Source organism: Nycticebus coucang, chromosome 9 (genome assembly GCF_027406575.1).
Source record: "Nycticebus coucang isolate mNycCou1 chromosome 9, mNycCou1.pri, whole genome shotgun sequence".
Classification (NCBI taxonomy): domain Eukaryota; kingdom Metazoa; phylum Chordata; class Mammalia; order Primates; family Lorisidae; genus Nycticebus; species Nycticebus coucang.
Genome location: NC_069788.1, coordinates 51,141,804 through 51,163,703, shown reverse-complemented (window position 1 = coordinate 51,163,703; position 21,900 = coordinate 51,141,804). Strand labels below are relative to the sequence as shown.

The window sequence follows — 21,900 nt, the reverse complement described above, 5'->3', positions numbered from 1 at the left end:
CCTGAAGACTCTACCAAAAAGTTTTTTGTTTTTGTTTTGTTTGTTTGAGACAAGTTCTTGCTCTGTTGCCCAGTCTAGAGTGCAGTGGCATCATCAGAGCTCATTGCAATTTCAAACACCTGGGCTCAAGCAATTCTCCTGCCTCAGCCTCCCAAGTAGCTGGGACTATGGACACAGGCCACCACATCACCATGCCAGCTAATCCCCCAAAATTTTGTGATCAACAGAACTTTAGTGATTCTAGTTGCCTCTGGGGTGTTTATGGAGTAGTGGGTTTATAGACCAAATTAGCTTCAGTTTACCTGACTTACATGACAGGTTGTGGAAACTTCTGGTTTGAAGAAAAAACTCTGCCACAATACTAGAGCCTGTGATGGTAATGATGATAATAACCACAATAACAATAGTAAACCTTTAAGCATTGCAGACTAGAACCTCTGAGACACTACCGGTCAGTCTGCCCCCTCCCACAAGTTTCTGTGTGTAGCTTTCCTTGGGGGCTAAGCTTTGTGATAGGCATTGCTTAAAAAAGAGAGAAGTGGAAATGTTTATCTCTCGATCCTCTCTTTACAAAGATTTTATATTATTATTGTCATCAGTATCTGTGAAATCCTAATCTGAACTACTGCTCCCATACCTGTACCTCACCTTTGCTCACCACTGCAAGGAAATTTGTTTCAAAATTTCTCTGGTTTTAGGTCTTTCCAGAACAACCTTTATTTTTCTCTTCCGAAACAGCCACATCAGGAGTACTTCTTGAATCCAGTAGTTTGAGGTTGTTGTGAGCTAGGCTGAAGCCAGGGCACTCTAGCTTAGGCAACAGAGTGAGTCTAGAAAAGAGAGAGAGAGAAAGAGAGAGAGAGCCATAGGAGGGCACCAGGGGGAGAGAACCTGACTTTTTCCAAGCTGGGAGTGGGGAGTGGGAGGTAGGGGTGGGCAGATGGAGGCCTCTCCCAGATACTCAAGAATGGTACACTCAGGCTGGAACCTACAGACCTCTTCCTTCATTACTTTAGGAATGTCACTCCCCTGGAGCCTTCACTTCTATATGGCAACTACAGATGCCTTGGTTAGGCTAAACTAGTACCTGGAGAGAATTTTATACATTGTGTCATCTCATCTTCCTCCACCCATTTCCTGGTCCTTGGCTATCCTGATCTGCATTTTTTAAGTGCGAAAATATTTGTATGTGTGCGAATACTTATGTTCCACACAATTTACGAAACGAAAAGAAAAGCAGCTATTTTATTTTACTCCCTCATATAAACTTCTCTTTCCTTAATATCTAATTTTTCTGTATCTGTTATAAAAGACTGAATTGTAATTATAAAACAGCTTGGGCCAGAGAGGACTTCCCACCAGGTCCTTTGCACCTCTAAGTAGGAACGTTTTTTGTTATATCTTTTCTGTTTTGTTATGTTCTTTTCATTTTAGATATTTTCAGGTCCCCTCCACTTGACCTCCCAGACAAGGCCTTGCCCTATAGCCTACGCTGGAGGGCAGTGGCATCATCATAGCTAAGTTCAACCTCAAACTCCTGAGTTCAAGTGATCCTCCCACCATGGCTTCCCAAAGTGCTGGGATTACAGGTGTGAGCCACCACACCCAGGCTGTTTTCAGATTTTAATACTGAGAATGAATTAATTTTATACACAGAAATGTATGCCTATTTGTTGCAGAGAGCAGAAGAGAAGTAAAGATTCTTCTCGTGTAGAGACCTGAAGGGGAGGATGCGGAGGGACCTAACACCAGAGAACACACAGTCACAGCAATTCTGAGTAGACTGTCTCACCAAGCGCTTTGGATGTACCAAGGCAAGGTCTGGAGTGCTTCTGAGAAAAATAAAATATTAGGAACCAAGTGAAGGGGTCAAGGGAACAGGGACAAAGTGAGAGAAGAGTTATGACTCTAGATATAATACAGGACTGAGAAAGTACCACACAGAGCCAGGTTGCTGCACAGGTTTTTAATTCGAGACTGATAAGAATGAGTTTAACAATGGGGAGACTCAGGGTCAGAAGAAAGTCTATCATTCAGAATAAAGGGACATCCCTGCCCAGGTGCCATGACCTGAATGCACTAAGGGACAGGCACCAAGGAAGGCTCTGGTAGGGTCTGACCCAGAGAGGTTTTGAGACCCACCATCATGAAGATGCCCCTCCCTTCTGTGAGTGAGGTCTCTGCTCTCACTCTGTCTTCAGAGGTTCTACAAGAAAACTTCTGGGTGGCAGAAGAATAGAGAGAACTAATTAGGGATAGGAACAGTTTAACGAAACATGCCTAACTTAAAGGAGAAAAGAGGACCTAGAGAGTCTTGCTGCCAGTTCCTGCTTTTCTTAAACCTTCAGGATGGGGGAAGATAGATGTCACAGCTTCTGGGGATTGCTTTCTTACGCATGGGCAGTCTGAACGATCTACCCTAAAATATAATTTTTGTTTGGAATAGATTGGGAAAAAAAATTGTATTTCAGGATCAGAGTTGGAGAGGTTAAGTTTTCTTTCCCTTAATCTTCAAACACACTCATGCACATACACACCAATGCACTCCCACATATTATTCACACACAGATTTATACACAGCTACACACAAGTATAAGCAGCTGCTTGGATTATACAGGATGGTTTGGTGACATGGAAGCTAGATAGGAAGGGGGGTGGAGCAAAGACAATCATTTGTTAGATAAGTCCTTCAGGTGATCAGCAGGTGGAACTTCTGCCAGCACTAGCCCTTCCTACTAAGCATCCTGCTTTAGGTACTCTTGAATGTCTGACTTGACTGTGCTGACTGGAGCCCGGTGGTACCAGCGCATGACAGGAACTCCATTAGATCCCACCAAGAACTTCTCAAAGTTCCAGCGGATGTCATGGACCTTCATGGGCTCCCAGAAGAGTTGTTTTGATGAGCCCAGAAGATCAGAGGTCGGAGGGCAGGAGTTCTGGAGCACAGATACAAAAAATAGAAACATAAATTAATTTTTACCTCTGTGTGGTCCAGTGTTATCCCTACTCCTAGATAATCTTATATGTATATTTTAATATATTAACCTTAACATGCTTCTCATCAACCACAGACATTGTAATGTATCATCACCAATACACCAACTACCAAGCAATCAAAAGTTACAGAGTACAATAGTGAACAAGAAAGAATCCCTTCTTTCCCTGTCTCGCCTCCATTCTCTTGATTTTATCATGGTACTTTAATAAAAGAATATCCTCCATTTCCTTGGGCAAGTCATATCACTTTCACAGTTTCAGTTTCCTTAGCTGAAAAATAATGGGTTGGTTTAGAATAGTGGTTCTCAGAGTTTGGGGCTTTACAGGCCAGTGAAAGTTCAATAACTATTTTTGGAGATTAATGTAGAATAAGTAATATTCATTTTGAACAATAGGAATAATTAAAAGTTTACTATTCCAGTCTGAGCAAGAGTGAGATTGTCTCTACTAAAAATAGAAAAACTACCTGGGCATTGTGGCAGGTGCCAGTCATCCCACCTACTTGAGGAGTTCTTGAGCCCAGGAGTTTGAGGTTGCCGTGAGCTATGACGGCGCTCAACTCAGGGCAATAGAGTGAGACTCTGTCTCAAAAAAAAAAGTTTACTATAACCGTATAACCATAAATTCAAAAATTAAAAGATTTTTAAATATTAGGTTGAACCAATAAGATTGATGATAGCATCATTTTTGAGCAAGAGAAAAGCCAATATATATGTTTAAACCTATATAATTAAGTAATTTAGTATCAGAATAAATGTTGGTCTTATATTCAGTAAGTTGAGCTTTATGAAAACTCCCCACATTGTCTTTTTTTTTTTAAGTTTGCTGTGGAAGTGTGACAATTTGAACAAAAGCCAGTCTTGTTCTGAAGACCAGATTTTGGGGATGTGTCAGAGCTAGCATTCATTATATGTTTGCTCTACTTAAGGTTGAAAGCCCACAATAGATATTGCCATGATTCTTGAATTCATTTGAGTATCTCTTTTTTTTTTTTGAGCAGTTTTTGGCTGGAGCTGGGTTTGAACCCGCCACCTCTGGCATATGGGGCTGGCACCCAGCTCCTTTGAGCCACAGGCGCCATCCTATTTGAGTATCTCTTTTTAAGGAGTCCAACTCCAAACCTAGACATGAGCCCCACTGCTTTTAGGACATCGGGTAAAGATGACGAGTCCATGCCAGATTTATGTTCACTCACCTTCAGGAAAGTGAAGACTTTCTGTTCATTCTCTCCATTCACATCCCCTTTTTCAAAAAGCTGGAAATTGGGGACAAAGCCTCCACCTGGACGCACATACCTACAATGAATCAGAGTATTCCCAAGAGGATCCAAATTAAGACAGAGATGGTGAGGAATGGCTACCACCAACTCACCACCACAAGTAATCAGAGATAAAGAGAGAGTGAAGACAGGGAAGGTAAGGAAATCAGGGCTTCATGCTGTAGGCTTTACAGAGCCATAGAACATTCAATACAAATGGAAGGCAATATTTTGAACTTGGGCTTCCTGGTTCATTTCCATTTCCTATATTCCCTTCTTTCCTTGTGTGTCTTTTCTATTAGATCCTTAGTCTCACCATCGAAGAATCCAAATGTAAAGAGAATATTTGAGGACTGTTGACACGGCTAGATTGAATTCAAAGTACCGTGGTTATAGTCTTCAATCCATTGATTTACTACCACCACCCCTGGAAATTGCCAGAATGCAAAGGCTTCTCAGCAGAATGAGGAATGGAAACCCTGACAGGCACTCACTTGAGCCCAGAAAGGATCTCTTCTGAGTTCTTTCCTGGTTCTTCTTTTCCAAACTGATTGCAGGGAAAGCCTAAAATAATGATACCCAAATCTCTCAGGTCCTCTTGTAGTGCATTCAATTCTGTAAGTAGAGAATGAATAGCATGGGTGGCCTGGTCAGAAGCTCCACCTCCAACAGTGAAAGACCATTGGTTTATCCATTTATCACATATGTAAACCATGGACTAAGAAGGGAAAGATTCATGATTACAGAGATCAAGAAGGTAGAGCAAAACCCAGATGACAGCTTTCCAGAAACTCATCCCAATGGTGCTGCTGCTTTTCTTGGGCAATAGTTCCCATAACTAGCTGCACTTTACCACCCAATAAGAATTCTTATTTCAAACACACACATACACATGCACACACAACTGGTTAGTCTTGCTTATTTCTGAGGAAACCTTCCTTAGTTGGCGGATTGACTAACCAAATGTACTATTCAGGAAAAGGCAAATAAATGGACCCCCCACCTTTTCTCTCTCTCTCTTTAATGTCCCAGGATAACACAATCTGACACTCCAGTCACATTCCCAGGAGCACTCTTTGTTGCTCCTCCCAGGGAGTAGTGGAAGGAATCAGAGGAATTCTGGCCTAGCTCCAGAGCATTCTGTATACTCTCATCAATTCCAGCGACCTAGCTGATGCCATTTCTCTGCCACACTCCCTGGAACCTCAGGCTACAAGCTCCAAACTGCTCTTTACCATTGCCAAGAAGCCGTCTGACTTGTCTGTCTAGACTTGTATCATTATTTTCATCTTCAACTGTTTTCAGTTCAGATTTATTCAGTCCCAGAAGCAGCATCAGCCAGCCTCAGTGAGACTCAGCTCTACCTGCTGGCATCTCCTCAGAACCTCTTCTTAAATGGAGAGTGCTTTCCTGTTTTCTTTTTTTTTTTTTATTTTTGTAGAGACAGAGTCTCACTTTATGGCCCTCGGTAGAGTGGCCTCACACAGCTTACAGCCACCTCCAACTCCTGGGCTTAAGTGATTCTCTTGCCTCAGCCTCCCAGGTAGCTGGGACTACAGGCACCTGCCACAACGCCCGGCTATTTTTTGGTTGCAGTTTGGCTGGGGCCGGGTTTGAACCCGCCACCCTCAGTATATGGGGCCGGCGCCTTACCGACTGAGCCACAGGCGCTGCCCGCTTTCCTGTTTTCATATAGTTCCTCAGTTACTATCCATACTCAACTCCCTCTTATCTTTGGCCATGAAGAGTATTTCCTTGTTACAATAGAAAAACTTAGCAAATCTTGAGTCTGGTCCTTTGGCAAGTTTCTTTAACTCTAAATTTCCTAATTGGGAATAAAATTTGAATGAGATGTTCTTTAAAATTCTCATAACCTAGTTTAATAAATCATATCACAGCAACACAATGGAAAACTATGCCTTAGAAATGAATGAGGAAGCTCATCACGTACTTTTATAGATTAACACCCAAGATATTTTATTATGCAAAAAGCAAGATGTAGAATCATTTCTGTGTGTGTGTATTTGTGTATATGCTTAAGAGAGAGAAAGGGAAATATTTGATTATATAAGCATAAAAGATTTCTGAGCTGGGTGTGGTGGCTCACACCTGTAATCCTAGCACTTTGGGAGGCTGAAGTAGGTGGATTTCTTAAGCTCAGGACTTCAGGACCAGTTTGAACAAAAGTGAGACCCCCATCTTTATTAAAAATAGGCAAAAAATCCCCCAAATTAGCCAGGCACTAGCATTGTGGCAGATGCCTGTAGTCCCAGCTACTTGGGAGGCTGAGGCAGGAGAATCACTTGAACCCAGGAGATTCCTATGAACTATGATGCCATGGCACTCTACCCAGGGTGACAGAGTTAAGACTCTGTGTCAAAAAAAAAAAAAAAAAATTCTGGGATTTTATTATTAACTAATAAAATTGGTCACCTAAAGGGAAGGGTACGTAGAAGGTGCCACTGTTAAATCATTTTGTATGTTGTGAATTCTGAATATTGTAACAGTATTAACTATTCAACACATAACATATTTAACTTAAAACTAAATAAAATTAAAAAAAATTAAAAAAGCATATTCACATCCAATGGAACTATTGTTTACACTTTTAAGATTTACCATATTTTTCAAATTTAAATTAATGAAGGGAGGAAAATCCCCGCTTACTAAATGATAAAAACTGTTGCTTGGGCTCTTACAATTAGGTCCTGAGGTTTTTATAAAAAACTCAGGTTTTCCCTAGAATTGATTATACATAAAAATAAAAAATATAAAGTGACCCCAATATTCTTTTAAATGTGTGGCTGTTACCCAATCTGTATTTTTAAGAATACCTTTTTAAATTTAAGTTCACCATTACATTGAAAAAATCTTCAGCTTCTCTTAGTATGTGAACAATTTACTCTGTTGTTGTGTTTTGGAGGAAACAGTCAAATGCAGTAGTGAGAACGTGGGAAAGGGTAGAACAAGGAGTTCGATCTGTAACTGACTGTGAACAATCAAATGAGATAATTCACTACCTTTGGAGCAGTCAAGAAGAATGTTTTTTTAAATATAATTTTGCCTAAATCAAGCAGCACCTTCTGAATGCTAATTTTAAAATGTCAAAATGAATTCAGCCATTCAAAAAAGATGGAGATTTTGGGGCCGTGCCTGTGGCTCAGTGGGTAGGGCACCGGCCCCATATACTGAGGGTGGCGGGTTTGAATCTGGCCCCAGCCAAACTGCAACGAAAAATAGCCAGGCATTGTGGTGGGCATCTGTAGTCCCAGCTACTCAGGAGGCTGAGGCAAGAGGATCCTGGGCTGAGGCCCAGGAGTTGGAGGTTACTGTGAGCTGTGACGCTATAGCACTCTATAGAGGGCCATAAAGTTAGACACTGTCTCTAAAAAAAAAAAAAAAAAAGAAAAATGGAGACTTTACATCTTTTGTATTAACCTGGATAGAAGTGGAACACATTATTCTTAGTAAAGCATCACAAGAATGGAGAATCCTATGTACTCAATTCTGATATGAGGACAATTAATGATCTAGTACATGGTGGGGGAAAGGGAGAGCAGAGAGAGGAAAGAAGGGAGGGGGGTGAGGAATCATGGTGTGTGACACACCTTTTGGGGGTGGGACACAATTATAAGAGGAACTTTACCTAACAAATGGAATCAATGTAACCTGGTTCTTTTTACCCTCAAAGAATCCCCAATAATTAAAAAAAAAAGTCTAAAATGTCAAAATGAACCATATATCTTGGATGCAAGATTGCAATATGCTTAAATCTAAGCAGTATTTTAAAAGGAGAAAATTCTGAGATTTGTTATTATTGAAGCTCCAATAAGATAAATGATAGGAGTTTATATTTTTAATCAATTGAATAGATGGCATTGTCAGTGTGTAGAAACGTTTTCTTAAAGCTTATTCATACATTACTTTGATTTATTTCTCTGTGGAATTCAGGGCAATAAACCTTTTGAATTTATCTAGAACTTTGCTTAAAAGCATAAAATAAAATTCTTGGCCTGTCAAAAATTGCATGTATCTCTGGTACAATTGATCTACAGCTTTAAGCCTTTCTTGATTAACAGGAATACCAAAGTCTTGCTCGATATTTGTACAGAAAAAAATAGAAAACACACCTTAGCCACCACAGAAAGTTAGGCCACGTTTGGAAAGATGAGACATTCTCCCATACTACCAGTCATGCTAAAGCGCCCTCACCAACCAAAGGCGACCCAAATAGAAAACTTCATTTTTCCTCCTCTGTCATTTGGAGGTGCCAAAGGACACCCAAGAGCGCTTTCCAAAAGATCAAAGATCAATCCTCTCTCCTGTTGTTATCAGAAGTCACCAAGGTGAAAGACAAAATCAGGTTCTGAAAACTAGGTTCTGGCCTTGGAGTCACAACTAGGTTTTGGCATTCTCCTAGAAACAAACAATTTCATAGAATATTAATATTATGCAACTGTGACCGTGAATCAAAACAAAAACAAGAACATTCATAATTATAGCTGAACACAGTCAAAGCATAAACATTGCTCAAATCACCAAAATGACTAACCACCACCCTATTCTTAACAATATGAGTGACTTTTGCTTCTTCACCAGTTATAGCTTTAGCCTTAATTTCTCCCACCATGTAGATATAATTAAGATACCCAATCACATAATTTTCTTCATTTCCTGATGGTATCCAGTTGAGAACAAAGCTTCAATTTCTTAAACCCTTTCCCAAATCATCTAATACAGGCTCAGATTCTATAATAAGTCCTTTCTGACACTCTCCTACTCAGAAGCCCCAGTATGTGTTGCTCAGGGTACTGAGCAATAATTCAGCTTGTTTATTATGGGTGTGTTCCTGGTAGCCTTTGTGACTAAATCTCTGGGAAAGTTTTAGCTCTCAAATCTAGAGATAATCCTCTTAGTATTCTAAGAAGCGAGAAAGAGCGAGATGTAGGGGAGTAGAGTTGTCAATCCCTTCTCCCTCCCCACCCCCCAATAACACATTAGCAAACCATCTGGAATTAAAATATGGCTACCTGGGCCCAAGAGTTTGAGGTTTCTATGAGCTGTGATGCCACAGCACTCTACCCAGGAAGACAGCTTGAGATTCTCTCTAAATATATATATATATATATAGCTATCTGGTAAAGCTAATTCCATATGAGTTGAAACATGAGTTCTTACCAGGGTACTGAACTGCCAAGCCTCAGTAGGTGGCCACGTTGACAAAAAGGACATGCTTGCCTGCATACTGCTTAAAGTGGATGTACTCGCCATCCAGGGTGAGTGCTCCATACTCATAAATGGTGCCTGCCACATCCTTGTTGCAATCCACCTGGAATATAACAAAAATAATTATAATGATATAAATAAACAATAATTCCCAATATCTGTGGACTTTTTCAAAGCACCCGAAGACCTTTTGTGTAATACTTTGTAATTCTAAGAACTTAGGAGACCTTTTCAAGTAAAATTTTTAGTTAGAGCTGAGATCACAATGAGCACTTATATTTTCTATCCATTTTTGTGTGTGTGTGATAGGGCAAGTATATTTTATAATATTCTTTCCTTTTCTAGAAGATTAATACAATTGACCTCCATTCTCTGACATTGCATACTCCCCCAATCATAATAACCCATTCCAGTCATCCCATCCTTCTCAGATATTACTGTTAGAGTTTTGCAAGGTTTTTCATAACATAAATAAGTTTTAAATAAATTCCTTATCTCTATGTTCTGATATTATAATCCCTCCACCCAAACCTAGGCTCATAACTTGCTCCTCCTCTGGATCCCACCAAAGGGCCTTTCCCGGCTTGCCTATGCAATACTCACTGGTACCTACAAGACTCATCCTTGATGTATCTTTCTTCTCATGTCTTTATTGTGTAGAAATAGTCTAGAGGAAAAACTTTCTATCCACAAACATGCCAATAAAAAAAAGGAGACAGAACCTGGAATTAAAGGCCAAGATGTAATGTGGTAAGAGGTCAAATTCCTAGCCAAATGGAGAAAAGAGTAAATTTGGCTTCAGAGAATCTCAGTCTATTAAAGCTGGCCCCATGTAGTGAAGAAATTGCCTATGGGTGAGCTTCCATGGGAAGAATGGGGCAAGAGGCTCTTTATCACCTTAAAAGCCTATGAGTTCTGTCACCAGGACTTGTGGCAATATCTTCTTCACTATCCTTGCAGGAAAGGAGGCTTGCCTGGGGCAGGCCTTTTCCTTATGTGTCCATACCTCTATACACATCTGTGCATATGTATTTGTCCAAATTTGGGGGAATATTAGTCTGAGAAACCAACTATGATGAGCTGTCATCCACGTGCCTGCATTCTCTTTGCCTTCATGCCCCCTTACCTCTGTGCTAAATAATTCCTAGCATTTGCCTTTCTTGCTACTGTGATAAAAAGTCACATGAAAATCATCCTGTGGACTGTCATTTGTGTGCTTTCATTTTCCTTACTGAGCTCTGAGCTCAGCAACAGCCACTTTAGCTTCTCATAGGGACATCACCCTACAACCTGGCATATAGATTCATTCTCAAGAAAATTGCAGACTTAAAAAACTCAATTCTTCTCATCCAGTTCTCATTTCTGTTCCCATTTGTTCAGGTCAGTTTGAAGAGGTTGGGATACATAGAGCATGGCTTTTCATTCACAAGATGATTTTCTACATTGGGAATTCCATACCCAACCAGCCAGCAGTGGCTGACATAGACCGGGATGCCCCTTAGAGGTTGTCCTTTCACATAAGCTGTGATCTTAATGCAGCTACCAGTCCTCGCACATTTTATATGCGTCATCTTATACTTCACAGGCAGCCAATAACAGAGGTTAAGACATAAAGCTCAGGTTTGAGGGCCTGTATGAGTATGTACTGGCAGCATTGTGGAAACATAAATTCCTGAGCTCTCCCTAAGACCTACTGAATCAGAAACTCTAGGGGTGGGGCCAAGCAATCTGCTATTGACAAGCTCTCCAGATGATTCTTACACAAGTCAAGTCTGGGAATCATTGTATTATCTGATGGGCATTGTATATATATATATACTGCCACCACTGAGGCCGAGTTCTTGAATGAGTTTGTTTAATTTTAAAGTTAAAATCTCTTGGTGCCTCAGGTGGTCCACTCAGTCCCTACCCTGCATCCTCAGCCATATCTTTTTTAGGGGTGGCTAGTGACACCCACTATGGGAACTTTTCTGAATGGCATCAGGTGATTTGGAGCAGCACCGAGATCTGAGAACATATCCTCTGATCTGAGCTTTGTCCTCACTTCACTGCATCACCTTCCCTAAAATTAATCTTGGTGGACAACCAACCTGGTCTTGTGTGTTTTATTATTCCCTGAACAGAAGCTCCTCTTTCCTGGACATGAAAACTCCTATAGCACACTCTAGTGTGATTTTTTTTTTTTTTCCTGTAGAGACAGAGTCTCACTTTATTGCCCTTGGTAGAGTGCTGTGGTGTCACACAGCTCACAGCAACCTACAACTCCTGGGCTTAGGCCATTCTCTTGCCTCAGCCTCCTGAGTAGCTGGAATCACAGGCACCCGTCCTAACACCTGGCTATTTTTTTTTTTTTTTTTTTGTAGAGACAGAGTTTCACTTTATGGCCCTCGGTAGAGTGCCGTGGCATCACACAGCTCACGCAACCTCCAACTCCAGGGCTTAGGCGATTCTCCTGCCTCAGCCTCCTGAGTAGCTGGAACTACAGGTGCCCGCCACAACGCCCGGCTATTTTTTTGTTGCAGTTTGGCCGGGGCTGAGTTTGAACCCGCCACCCTCGGCATATGGGGCCGGAGCCCTGCTCACTGAGCCACAGGTGCCGCCCAATCTGGCTATTTTTTTGTTGCAGTTTGGCTGGGGCCGGATTTGAACCCACCACTCTCAGTATATGGGGCCGATGCACTACCCACTGAGCCACAGGCACTACCCCAGTACCAGTTTCTTTAACCTCTCCCTCTGGCTTTCTCGCTGAGCAGCCTCTCCAAGGTCAATCAGGTCAGTCTTCCTCTCAATCCATTTGCTACAATTATGCTTCATTTCCAGGGATCCACAGTGCTTCCCATGTTACAGACTAGCATGGAGGGGGCAGGCTCTGGGTTATCTGGAAGTGGCAAAAGAGAATGCACCGGTGCCCTCACCCCCAAACACACATTCAGTTCAAGAACCTCTAGGATCAGAGAAGAAGATGGAAATTAGAGACAGTTGGTTTAAGGAGGGAGCGTCTCTGCTGCAAAGGCAAAGCATAGCAGTGTCAGGATTTCCAAAGCAGGGCAGGAATGGCAGATCTTGTCCTTTGAGAAGAGGAAAGAGGAGAACTCCCCACATTTGACAGCCTGGATCCCCTGCTGGACACTCACCTTCATTTTTTCTGGCTTTAGAATCTGTTGAGTGAAGCCCACCAGGAACAGGGGGAAAAAACAGGAGGCCCAGAACTGCCAAATCATGGCTCCTACTAGGAGGACTAGGTAAGTCTGAGGTCCCCAGGAATCTTAGCCCCTTTTGAATCCCTGGAAGGGGCTGGTTTGAAGATGCGCTCTCCAATCAGAGAGCAGCATTCATGCATCCCACAGTCTCCCCACCCCCACCCCGCATCTGAAACATGAGACTTGCGCATGTTCTGGCAGGAAGGTGGAGATTTCCCTCTTTGGAACCTGAGGTACTCACCCTACCCTCTCTAAGTGATTGGCAATTCCTAGGTGCATATCCAGGAAAGAAAGCCACAGCTATTCAATCAGAAGTTGCTTTTTTTTTTTTTTTTATTGTTGGGGATTCATTGAGGGTACAATAAGCCAGGTTACACTCATTGCAATTGTTAGGTAAAGTCCCTCTTGCAATCATGTCTTGCCCCCATAAAGTGTGACACACACCAAGGCCCCACCCACCTCCCTCCTTCCCTCTTTCTGTCCCCCCCCATAACCATAATTGTCATTAATTGTCCTCATATCAAAATTGAGTACATAGGATTCATGCTTCTCCATTCTTGTGATGCTTTACTAAGAATAATGTCTTCCACGTCCATCCAGGTTAATACGAAGGATGTAAAGTCTCCGTTTTTTTTTAATGGCTGAATAGTATTCCATGGTATACATATACCACAGCTTGTTAATCCATTCCTGGGTTGGTGGGCATTTAGGCTGTTTCCACATTTTGGCGATTGTAAATTGAGCTGCAATAAACGGTCTAGTACAGAAGTTGCTTTTTAAAAACAAAACTATCACATGATTTCCATACAAACTAACGTTTGAGAACCATTGCCCTAGATGACTATGTATCCTTTGTCTTGTCCCCTCACACTTTCATCACTTGGTTAAGAGAGCACTGCATTGTCTAATCAGCTGTGTAGGTCTGGGTGTCTCAGACACTTTGCCTGGCAGTCTGTGCCCTGGGGAAGGACTCCTTCAAGCAGGAGCAGCACAAATGAGGGATGCACATTCCCAGCGGAAAGTAATCAGGGAGAAAATGCTAAACTGTGAATCAGGAAACTACTCCAGGCTTGAGTTTCATCCTCTGTAAATGATTGTAATCATGTCTGCCCTTGATTATTTTATAATCCCATTTCTTGTGAGGCTGTAAGAAGATAAGGACCAGGAAGATGTTGGCAAGTATTTGGATTGGTGAAGAGGCACACAGAAAGTTTTCCCTGGCCACCAGCCCATCCATTCTGTTCCCACCCATCCGGCTTTTCTCTGTCAGCTTAGCTTTACTAAACTCCCTTGTTAATTGAAGTGAAAAATTCTTCCTCTTCATTTCTAAGCCCCCTCCACCTGCCCTGCTTCTTCCAGGTTTATACAAAAGGCCTTCTCTGCCTCTTGGAGCTGAGTCTTAAACTTGTGTATAATCTGTGGTTTGATCACTGATACCTAGTCCCACCATGCAGGTCCCCAAAGTGTTAGGGCAGCTGTGCAGAAAGCTTTCCTCCCATGGCATAGACCTACACACATTCCCAAGCTCATTCGCCTTCTCTTGTTCTCAGTTCACAAAATGGATGAATCTTTCACCATGAAGTTGTAAAGACCAATGAATTCAATGCCTGTTGGTGTCACTGACTAGCTCTTTGACTCTGAAAAAGTTAATGTCTCTGTCCCCAGTTTTTTCATCTATGAAATCAGGGTATTAATATTATTTACCTTGTAGGGCTGCTGTGAGAATTAAATGTGATAATAATTATAAACCACTTACCCCAGGGCCTGCCTTGGGTGAGCTATGAGAAATGTATTCACACAGCTTCACATGTGAGAAAACTGAAGCTCAAGGAAAGAGATAATACAGCAAAAGTCACAGGGTTAGTAATAGTGAAATGAAAATGAACTCCTGATTCCTACTCCAAGCCCTTGCTCGGTTCTATATGGATCATAATTGTGGCCAACCTCAGCAGTAGGTCAAAGGGCCTAAAACACCAAATTCCTAGGTTTCAGTGTTCCTGTATTCCTGATGAACTATTGAGCACCCGAAGTCCAGCCCTCCAGCAATGAGAAATGAAAGTATAGGAGCACACACTCAGCCAGAGGAAGCAAGGGACATCTGATGTCTGTGGTCCACCTGAAGGTATCACATGGCTACAATTCCCTTTTGCCCATCCTCCTTTGGAACCTTAATTCCTGTCTCCTTCCAGGAAGTTTGCTTCTGTCCCTTAGCTATCTCCTCAACCCCTGGATCTTCTCCAGTCCCTCCTTCCTCCACACTCTGCCTCTTATGACTTTTCTAAAGGTCAATTTTGTTGACGGCATTCATGTTAAAAATTCCTTGATTTCTTCAAAATTCTTCTTTTACTTTTTTTTAGAGATGAAATCCCACTGTTGCCCCAGCTAGGCTCAAGCAATCCTCCCACCTCAGCTTCCCAAGTAGCTGGATCTACAGGTACACGTCACTGTACCCAACTTTGATTCCTCTGGAATTCTTACACTTTTAATTTGAAATTCTCCTTTGGAGCATTCAAGGTCCTTCCTGATTTAACATCAGCCAAATTTCCAGATATAGACTTCCCTTCATAAATGTTCTGTTTCTGGCAGATAAAACTGTCTCCATCACCCACAGTCCACCTGTGTGGGTGTTGATTCTTGACATTTTAGGTCAAATCTGGGCTAGCACTTTGGGATCATATATGAAAGATTTTTTTTTTTTTTTTAAATAGAGGCAGGGTCTCATAATGTTGCCCTGGCTAGTCTTGAACACCTGGGCTCAAGTAATCCTTCTGCCTCAGACTTCCAACGTGCTGAGATTATAGGTGAAAGACACAGTGCCCAGCCCTGAAAGATTTTTTATACATTAAAGTTGTATACTTATGGGGGAGTCAGGAACAGTTTGTTTTCCCATGTCCCTGACCCTTGGTTTGTAACTGTCAATTGCATATTTTCGTTCAAAATAATGGATGCAAATTTTATGAAACAAGACTTCAGAGGAAACTCTAAGGCCTGAGTCACAAATCAGGGTGTTGGGGAGCTTGACTAGGCCTTAAATTTGACCTAAGTTCATTGCTACATTTTACAAATAGCCTATAGGCTGGGACAGGAAAGGATCAGAAACACAGCTTAGGCTGACATGTGGCTCACGCCTGTAATCCTAGCACTCTGGAAGGTGGAGGTGGGAGGATCACTTGAGGACAAGAGTTCGAGACCAGCCTAAGCAAAAGCAAGACACACACCCCACACACAGTAAAATTACATAGAAAAATTAGCTGGGCTTGGTGGCATATGCATATAGTCCCAGCTACTCAGGAGGCTGAGGCAGGAGGATCACTTGAGTCCAGGAGTTGGAGGTTCCACAGAGCTAAGATGATGCCACTGCACTCTAGCCCAGATGATAAAGCAAGACTTTGTCTCAAAAGAAAATAAAAGAAACACAGATCTGTCTCAATCACTGCTTCTTTGACCCTAATCAGGATGAAGCAGTGTAGAGAACATACATAAGCAGAATTGCAAAGAGAGAAATTTGCCAAAAACACAGGGTATTATGGGTTATATTGTGTCCCCACATGCAAAAAAAGGTACATTAAAATCCTAACCTTAGAATGTGGCCTTACTTGAAAATAGGGTCACTGCCAATGTACTTAGTTAAGATTAGGTTATACTGAAATATGGTGGGCTCATAATCCAATATGATTGGTGTAATTATAAAAAGGCAGAGACACAGGGAGAATGCCATATGAAGACAGAGATGAGATTTATGCTGCCACAAGTCAAGAAAAATCTGGGGCTACAAGAAGCTACAAGAGGAAAGAAAAGGATACTTCCCTAGAGAGAACATATGACCCTGCTGACACCCTGCTTTTGGACTTCTAGCCTCCAGAACTGTAAACAATAAATTCATGTTTCTCTAAATTACTGTGATGTAGAACTTTGTTATGGCACCTCTAAGAAACCAATATTCATGGCAAGTGAGTTTCAGTTCAGAAAAGGACAGAGTTTTCTCTGATTTCCTTTAAGGTTCTTCTGTTGCTTAATGTCTACTCCCACACTCAGCAAAAGGTTTTTTACCATCACCTCCTTTGATCTAAAAGAAAACAAAGGACTTTTTTTTTTTTTTGAGACAGTCTCATTTTGTCACCCTCAGTAGAGTGCTATGGTGTCATAGCTCACAGCAACCTCAAACTCTTGGGCTCAAGTGATTCTGTTGCCTCAGTCTCCCAAATAGCTGGGACTAAAGGAGCCCACTACAATGCCCAGCTATTTTTAGAACCAGTATCTGGCTCTTGCTCAAGCTGGTCTTGAACCTGTGAGTTCAGGCACTCCTCCCACCTTGGCCTCCTAGAGTGCTAGGATTACAGGTGTGAGCCACTATGCCCAGCCCCAATGGTCTTTGTTTGTTTGTTCATTTGTTTAATTTCCTTTGACACCTTTGTATTAGGAATGTATATATTCCTATACATATTAGGAATTTGAAGAGAGTTGTGTTTTTGTTGTAGCTGCTGCTGTTTTTTGTTTAATTTGAGACAGGGTCTCACTCTGTCGCCGAGGCTAGAGTGCCATGGCATTATCATAGCTCACTGCAACTTCAAACTCCTGGGCTTAAGTGATCCTACCTCAGCCTTCTAGGGTACTAGGATTACAGGCGTAAGCCACCATGCCCAGCCAGCTTCCTTTATATTACACATATGTATTTGTACCTATTAGTGCCTTATCCTTGAAGACACCTCAGATCCAAGCTGGTCATGGCCCTTAAGCTTTCATCAAGGCGACCGGACCCGATTCAAAGTCCTCCTCAATACTCTGCCACTACTGCCAAAATTTCTATCTTCATCTGCTTTAGAAAATAATTCTACGGTTTGTTGAGACAGAAGAGACAATGTGTAAAAAGAACATGTCCTTTTCTAGGTAGCGCCCATGTTCATTATTCCTACCTTAATGTAGGAGGCAGATGTCACCATGTCCACATATAACCATGGAAATCTGATATGCTCACAGCACCTACAAGAGCTAACTAACTACTAACTTGGCCACAGAACCAGATGTCCCCCAACAAGTCATAGTCCCAAAGCCTCTGTGACTTAGGCTTAGCTCCTCCCTAGGAAAGAAGGAGTACACCCATCTCACTGCAGACTAAAATTCAACTAGCAACCTGGGGATAAGGGTTTAGAACTAGAAAAGTTACTGCATTTACTTTCTTTCACATTTTATAGTCTTTTAACATTTCCTCATCTTTTGAAAAGTTCAGATCTCTTGGCGATCTCTTCTCACCATTTCTCACTTTGAAAATCTGAGAGTACTGACTATGAAAACTCTAGGATTTTAGTGCTGAAGTGTTTGAGCTTCTTCAATTCATATATGGAAAGAAAGAGGCATAAAAAGTGGAGTAACTGACCATTCTGACCTTCCTTGCCTTGGCTAAAAAACAAGCACTGGCTTCTGTTGCTGTAGCTACCAAATCAAGTGAAGAAAAGCTGGAAAAGCTTGACTTCTCCCATTTAATTTTTATTACCATGGGTTCTAGTCTGATAGTCCCCATAGCTTGCAAGCTTCTCAGTGCCAAGTCTGTCTACTCCCTGGACCATGGCTTGAATGAGCAAAAATCAGTAAGAACAAGTGATGTTAGGGGGGGTTTGATCCATGAGATAGAATAGGGAGGATATAGGGAAGAAATAGGGGAATAATAAATGGAGAGGGTCAATAAAGAAAAAAGACATAAAGATAAAGAATAAAGGAGAAAACAGGAAGGAGAGACAATATGTGTTAACTCCTTTCTTACTGTGTGTCAGGCATATTTAAATATGTTTCCTTATTGAATCACCACTAAAATAATCATAAGGCTAATATTTTCCTCATTTCATAAATGGTGATGTGAACACAGAGCAAGAAGAGATAATTTTCCCAAAGTTCAACATCTGGTAATATGTCAAACTGCAATTCATGGTCAAGTGTATTCTCATCAAAAACCCAAATCTTGTTCTTTATAGTAGGCTAAATAATGGCCTCCAAAGATACTAAGTTTTAATCCCTGGAACCTGCAAATGTTATCTTACATGGCAAAGATTTTGCAGATTGTGATTAAGATAGGGATACTTGAGATGGAGGAATTATCCTGGATTATCTGCATGGGCCCTAAAGTAATCACATGTCCCCTTGTAAGACAAACACAGGAGATTTTACTACAGGACACACAAGAGGTATGACAGTGAAAGCTTTTAGAGGTTGAAGTGATGCTAGGAAGGAAGGGCTTATGAACCTCTCCTTCCATTTTCCATAATGTGTTCCTCATCTCCTTCTGAGCTTTCACCAGAAGCATCTTTAACATCCACATTTCCACTAGCAGTCACTTCAAAGCATTCTAGGTTTTTTCTATCATGCACTCAGAATTCTTCCAGCCTTTATCTATTATCCAATTCCAAAGTTACTTTGACATTTTTCGTATTTGTTATTGCAGCACTGCACTTCCAGGTACCAAAATCTATATTATGTTCTCAGAGCTGCCATAACAAGTTACTGCTAATTTGGTGACTTAAGAACAAAAATTTATTCTCTCATAATTGGAGAGGTCAGAAGTTTAAAATCACTTTCACTTGACTGAATCAAGGTTGAGGCTCTGAAGAAGAATACATTTCTTGCCTTTTCCAGCTTCTGGTGTTGCTGGCTTTCTTTGGCTTGTGACTGCATCACGCCAAACATTGCCTATGGGGTCATATTGCCTTCTCTTCTGTCTGAAGTCTAGTTGTTAATTGCTTTAGGGAGATTAAAGTATCTCTTCAGGTAGAGTTGATTTGAAAGCCTCCTATCGCTAAAGGGGAAATGTGATTCTCCAAATTGATTTCCAACAATTCGATTTGATTCTGACACCGACTCCAAGAATTAACACTGACCCCACAGAGGTCAGATGTAAAACTCTAGGGTCAAGCAGTAAGAGCCTTTCCACCTTAAGTTATGGTCTGAATATCTTCACCTTTAGGGTGTTATAGCCATACCAGCTTCATTGCCTGCTGCTCCAGAGGAAGCCAAAATACTGAGATAGCAGGATTTGCCACAAAGAAAGTTTAATATTGCAGGCACCATGCAAGGAGATTAGAGGAAGTTCTGAAATCTATCTTTCAAATATTTGGGAGAAAGGGTTTTTAAAGATAGTTTGGTAGGCAAAAGTCTAAGCAATTTGAGCTATTAATTGGCTGGGTTCAGGGTGGAACCATAGGGCTGTAGAAATTTTCTTCTTTGCCTTGTCAGCTCTTGTGTAGGAATCACAATACCAGTTGAATCAGTTCTTTGGTATGGTGCACTGGTCTGTGTAGGTCCATCATTCCACCAGAATGCAAGGCCTGAAAAATATCTCAAAGACTAGCCTTAAGGTGATGTTGTCTACGGGAGCAATGAAGAAGCTAAAAATCTTTACAACCATCATATGACTTCTGAGTAGTAAGCAATCACAAGCGAACCTCTGTAAGTTGACCATCCAAGGAACTATAACAAATTGGTCGACATATGGAAGTGTTCAACATGAAAACCTAGGCCTACTATATTGATATGTACATGTGGTGACTGTCCAGTCTATGAAAATTATGTGAACTTAAGGAGGTGGTCAGTATAGGGAGGTGGTCATTTATGGAGGTTCTAGTGTAGTGAAAAACAACCTAGGGAATAATGGTTGGATATATATACAGAGGATCCCCAAAAATGTATGTGATTTTTTAAAAAGGAAAAAACTGTATTAAAATTGTAGTATTCAAGTCACATTTGACCTCTGCAATTATAAGGGATAGTAGATACAACAAGAAAACAAACATTATCAGTATATATTGAATGTACCACATTCCCCCTATAACATTTCCCACCTTGTGGTTCTTTATTAGTTTTATAAAGGGCAGTTTCAAGGGTAAAGACAAACTAGAAAAAGCATCCCCCCAATTGCAGGCATTTGCAGGGAATTAGTCAAGTTTCTCTAGAAAGATAGAACAAAGAAGATATTTATCTGCTATGATTTGAATGTTTGTCTCCTCTGAAACTCATACTGAACCATAATCCCCAATGTGGCAGTGTCTGGGGGTGGTGTATTTAAAAGGTAATTGGATCATGAGGGCTGTGCCCTAACATTAATGTGTTAATGACTGAATAGGTTATCACAGGAGTGGGAGCAATGCCTTTATAAGGAGGGAGACAGATTTGAGTTGACACACTCAGCCACATTGCCATGCAGTGACCCAAGCTACTGGCTCTGGTATCTGCAGAGAGTCCCCACCAATAAGAAGGACCTCACCAGATATAGCCCTTCAACTTTGGACTTCCCAGCACCAAAACTAAAAGAAATAAATTTTGTTTCTTTATAAATTACCCAATTTCAGGCTGGTTTAGTGACTCACACCTTTGGTAGGCCAAGGGGGAAGGATTGCTTGAGGCCAGGAATTTGAGATCATCCTGAAGGAGACCCTGTCTCTACAAAAAAATAAAAAAATTAACTAGGCATGGTGACAGGCACCTGTAGTCCCAGTTATTCAGGAAGCTGAGGCAGGAGGATGTCTTGAGCCCAAGAGTTTGAGGTTGCATTGAGCTATGATGATGCCACTGTTCTCTAGCCTCTGGCAACAGAGACCCCTTCCCAAGGGTCTTAAAAATAAGTATATAAATAAATAAAGTCTTAAAAAATATAAATCATCCAATTTCAGGTACTCTGTTATAAGCAACAAAAATTATCTATCTAGACAGTGAACTCATGTGGAATTGCCTCATGTGATTATAGAGGCTGAGAAGTCCCAAGATCTGCAACCAGCAAGTTGGAAACCTAGGAACACCAATGGCATAGATAGTTCCAGTCCAATTCTGAATCAGGAAAGTTGATGGTGGTAAGCTCCATCAGTAAGAAACTGAGTCTAAAGGCAAGAGAAGCTCAAAGACAAGCAGAGAAAGCAAATTCTCCTTTGCTGTTGTTTGTAAGTTCAGGCCTCTTTGTTCAAGATTGTGAGATTCTTCCACGTTGAGGAAGGCACTCTGCTTTATTCAATTCAAATGCTAATCTCATCCTGAAACACACTCTCTTTCCACTGTGTACAGGGGAAAAAATAGATTTAGAATTTAAACAAATCTGGTTTTGAGTTCTTTCTAGCAACAGAATTTTGGGCAAATTAAAAAATTTTTCTGGATATCAATATCCTTTTTGTAAAAGAGAAGCAATGTCATTTGGAGCAATGACATTGAAAATAAAGATTAAGGGCGGCGCCTGTGGCTCAGTGA

General features: G+C 41.2%; 2 protein-coding genes across 3 annotated transcripts in view; one reads left to right on the top strand and one right to left on the bottom strand.

The window, feature by feature from the left end:
- Positions 1 to 1,959: 1,959 nt before the first annotated feature.
- GPX6 (glutathione peroxidase 6) lies at positions 1,960 to 12,702 on the bottom strand. 2 transcript variants are annotated; one of them, XM_053601314.1, is made up of 5 exons: positions 12,616 to 12,702; positions 9,434 to 9,584; positions 4,750 to 4,870; positions 4,193 to 4,292; positions 1,960 to 2,936 (listed from the first exon to the last, which is right to left on the bottom strand). In XM_053601314.1, the coding sequence occupies exons 1-5, from the start codon at positions 12,700 to 12,702 to the stop codon at positions 2,736 to 2,738; spliced, it is 660 nt and encodes a 219-aa protein (XP_053457289.1). In that variant the 3' UTR covers positions 1,960 to 2,735. The 2 variants fall into 2 exon arrangements, with proteins under 2 accessions (XP_053457289.1, XP_053457288.1); XM_053601313.1 differs by lacking the exon at positions 12,616 to 12,702 and adding an exon at positions 10,095 to 10,165.
- Positions 12,203 to 21,900, top strand: part of GPX5 (glutathione peroxidase 5) — a 28,854-nt gene continuing 19,156 nt past the window's right edge. The window contains exons 1-2 of the mRNA XM_053601312.1: positions 12,203 to 12,253; positions 12,637 to 12,723. The gene's annotated coding sequence lies outside the window, so the exon portion shown is untranslated. The remainder of the gene's footprint in view (positions 12,254 to 12,636; positions 12,724 to 21,900) is intronic.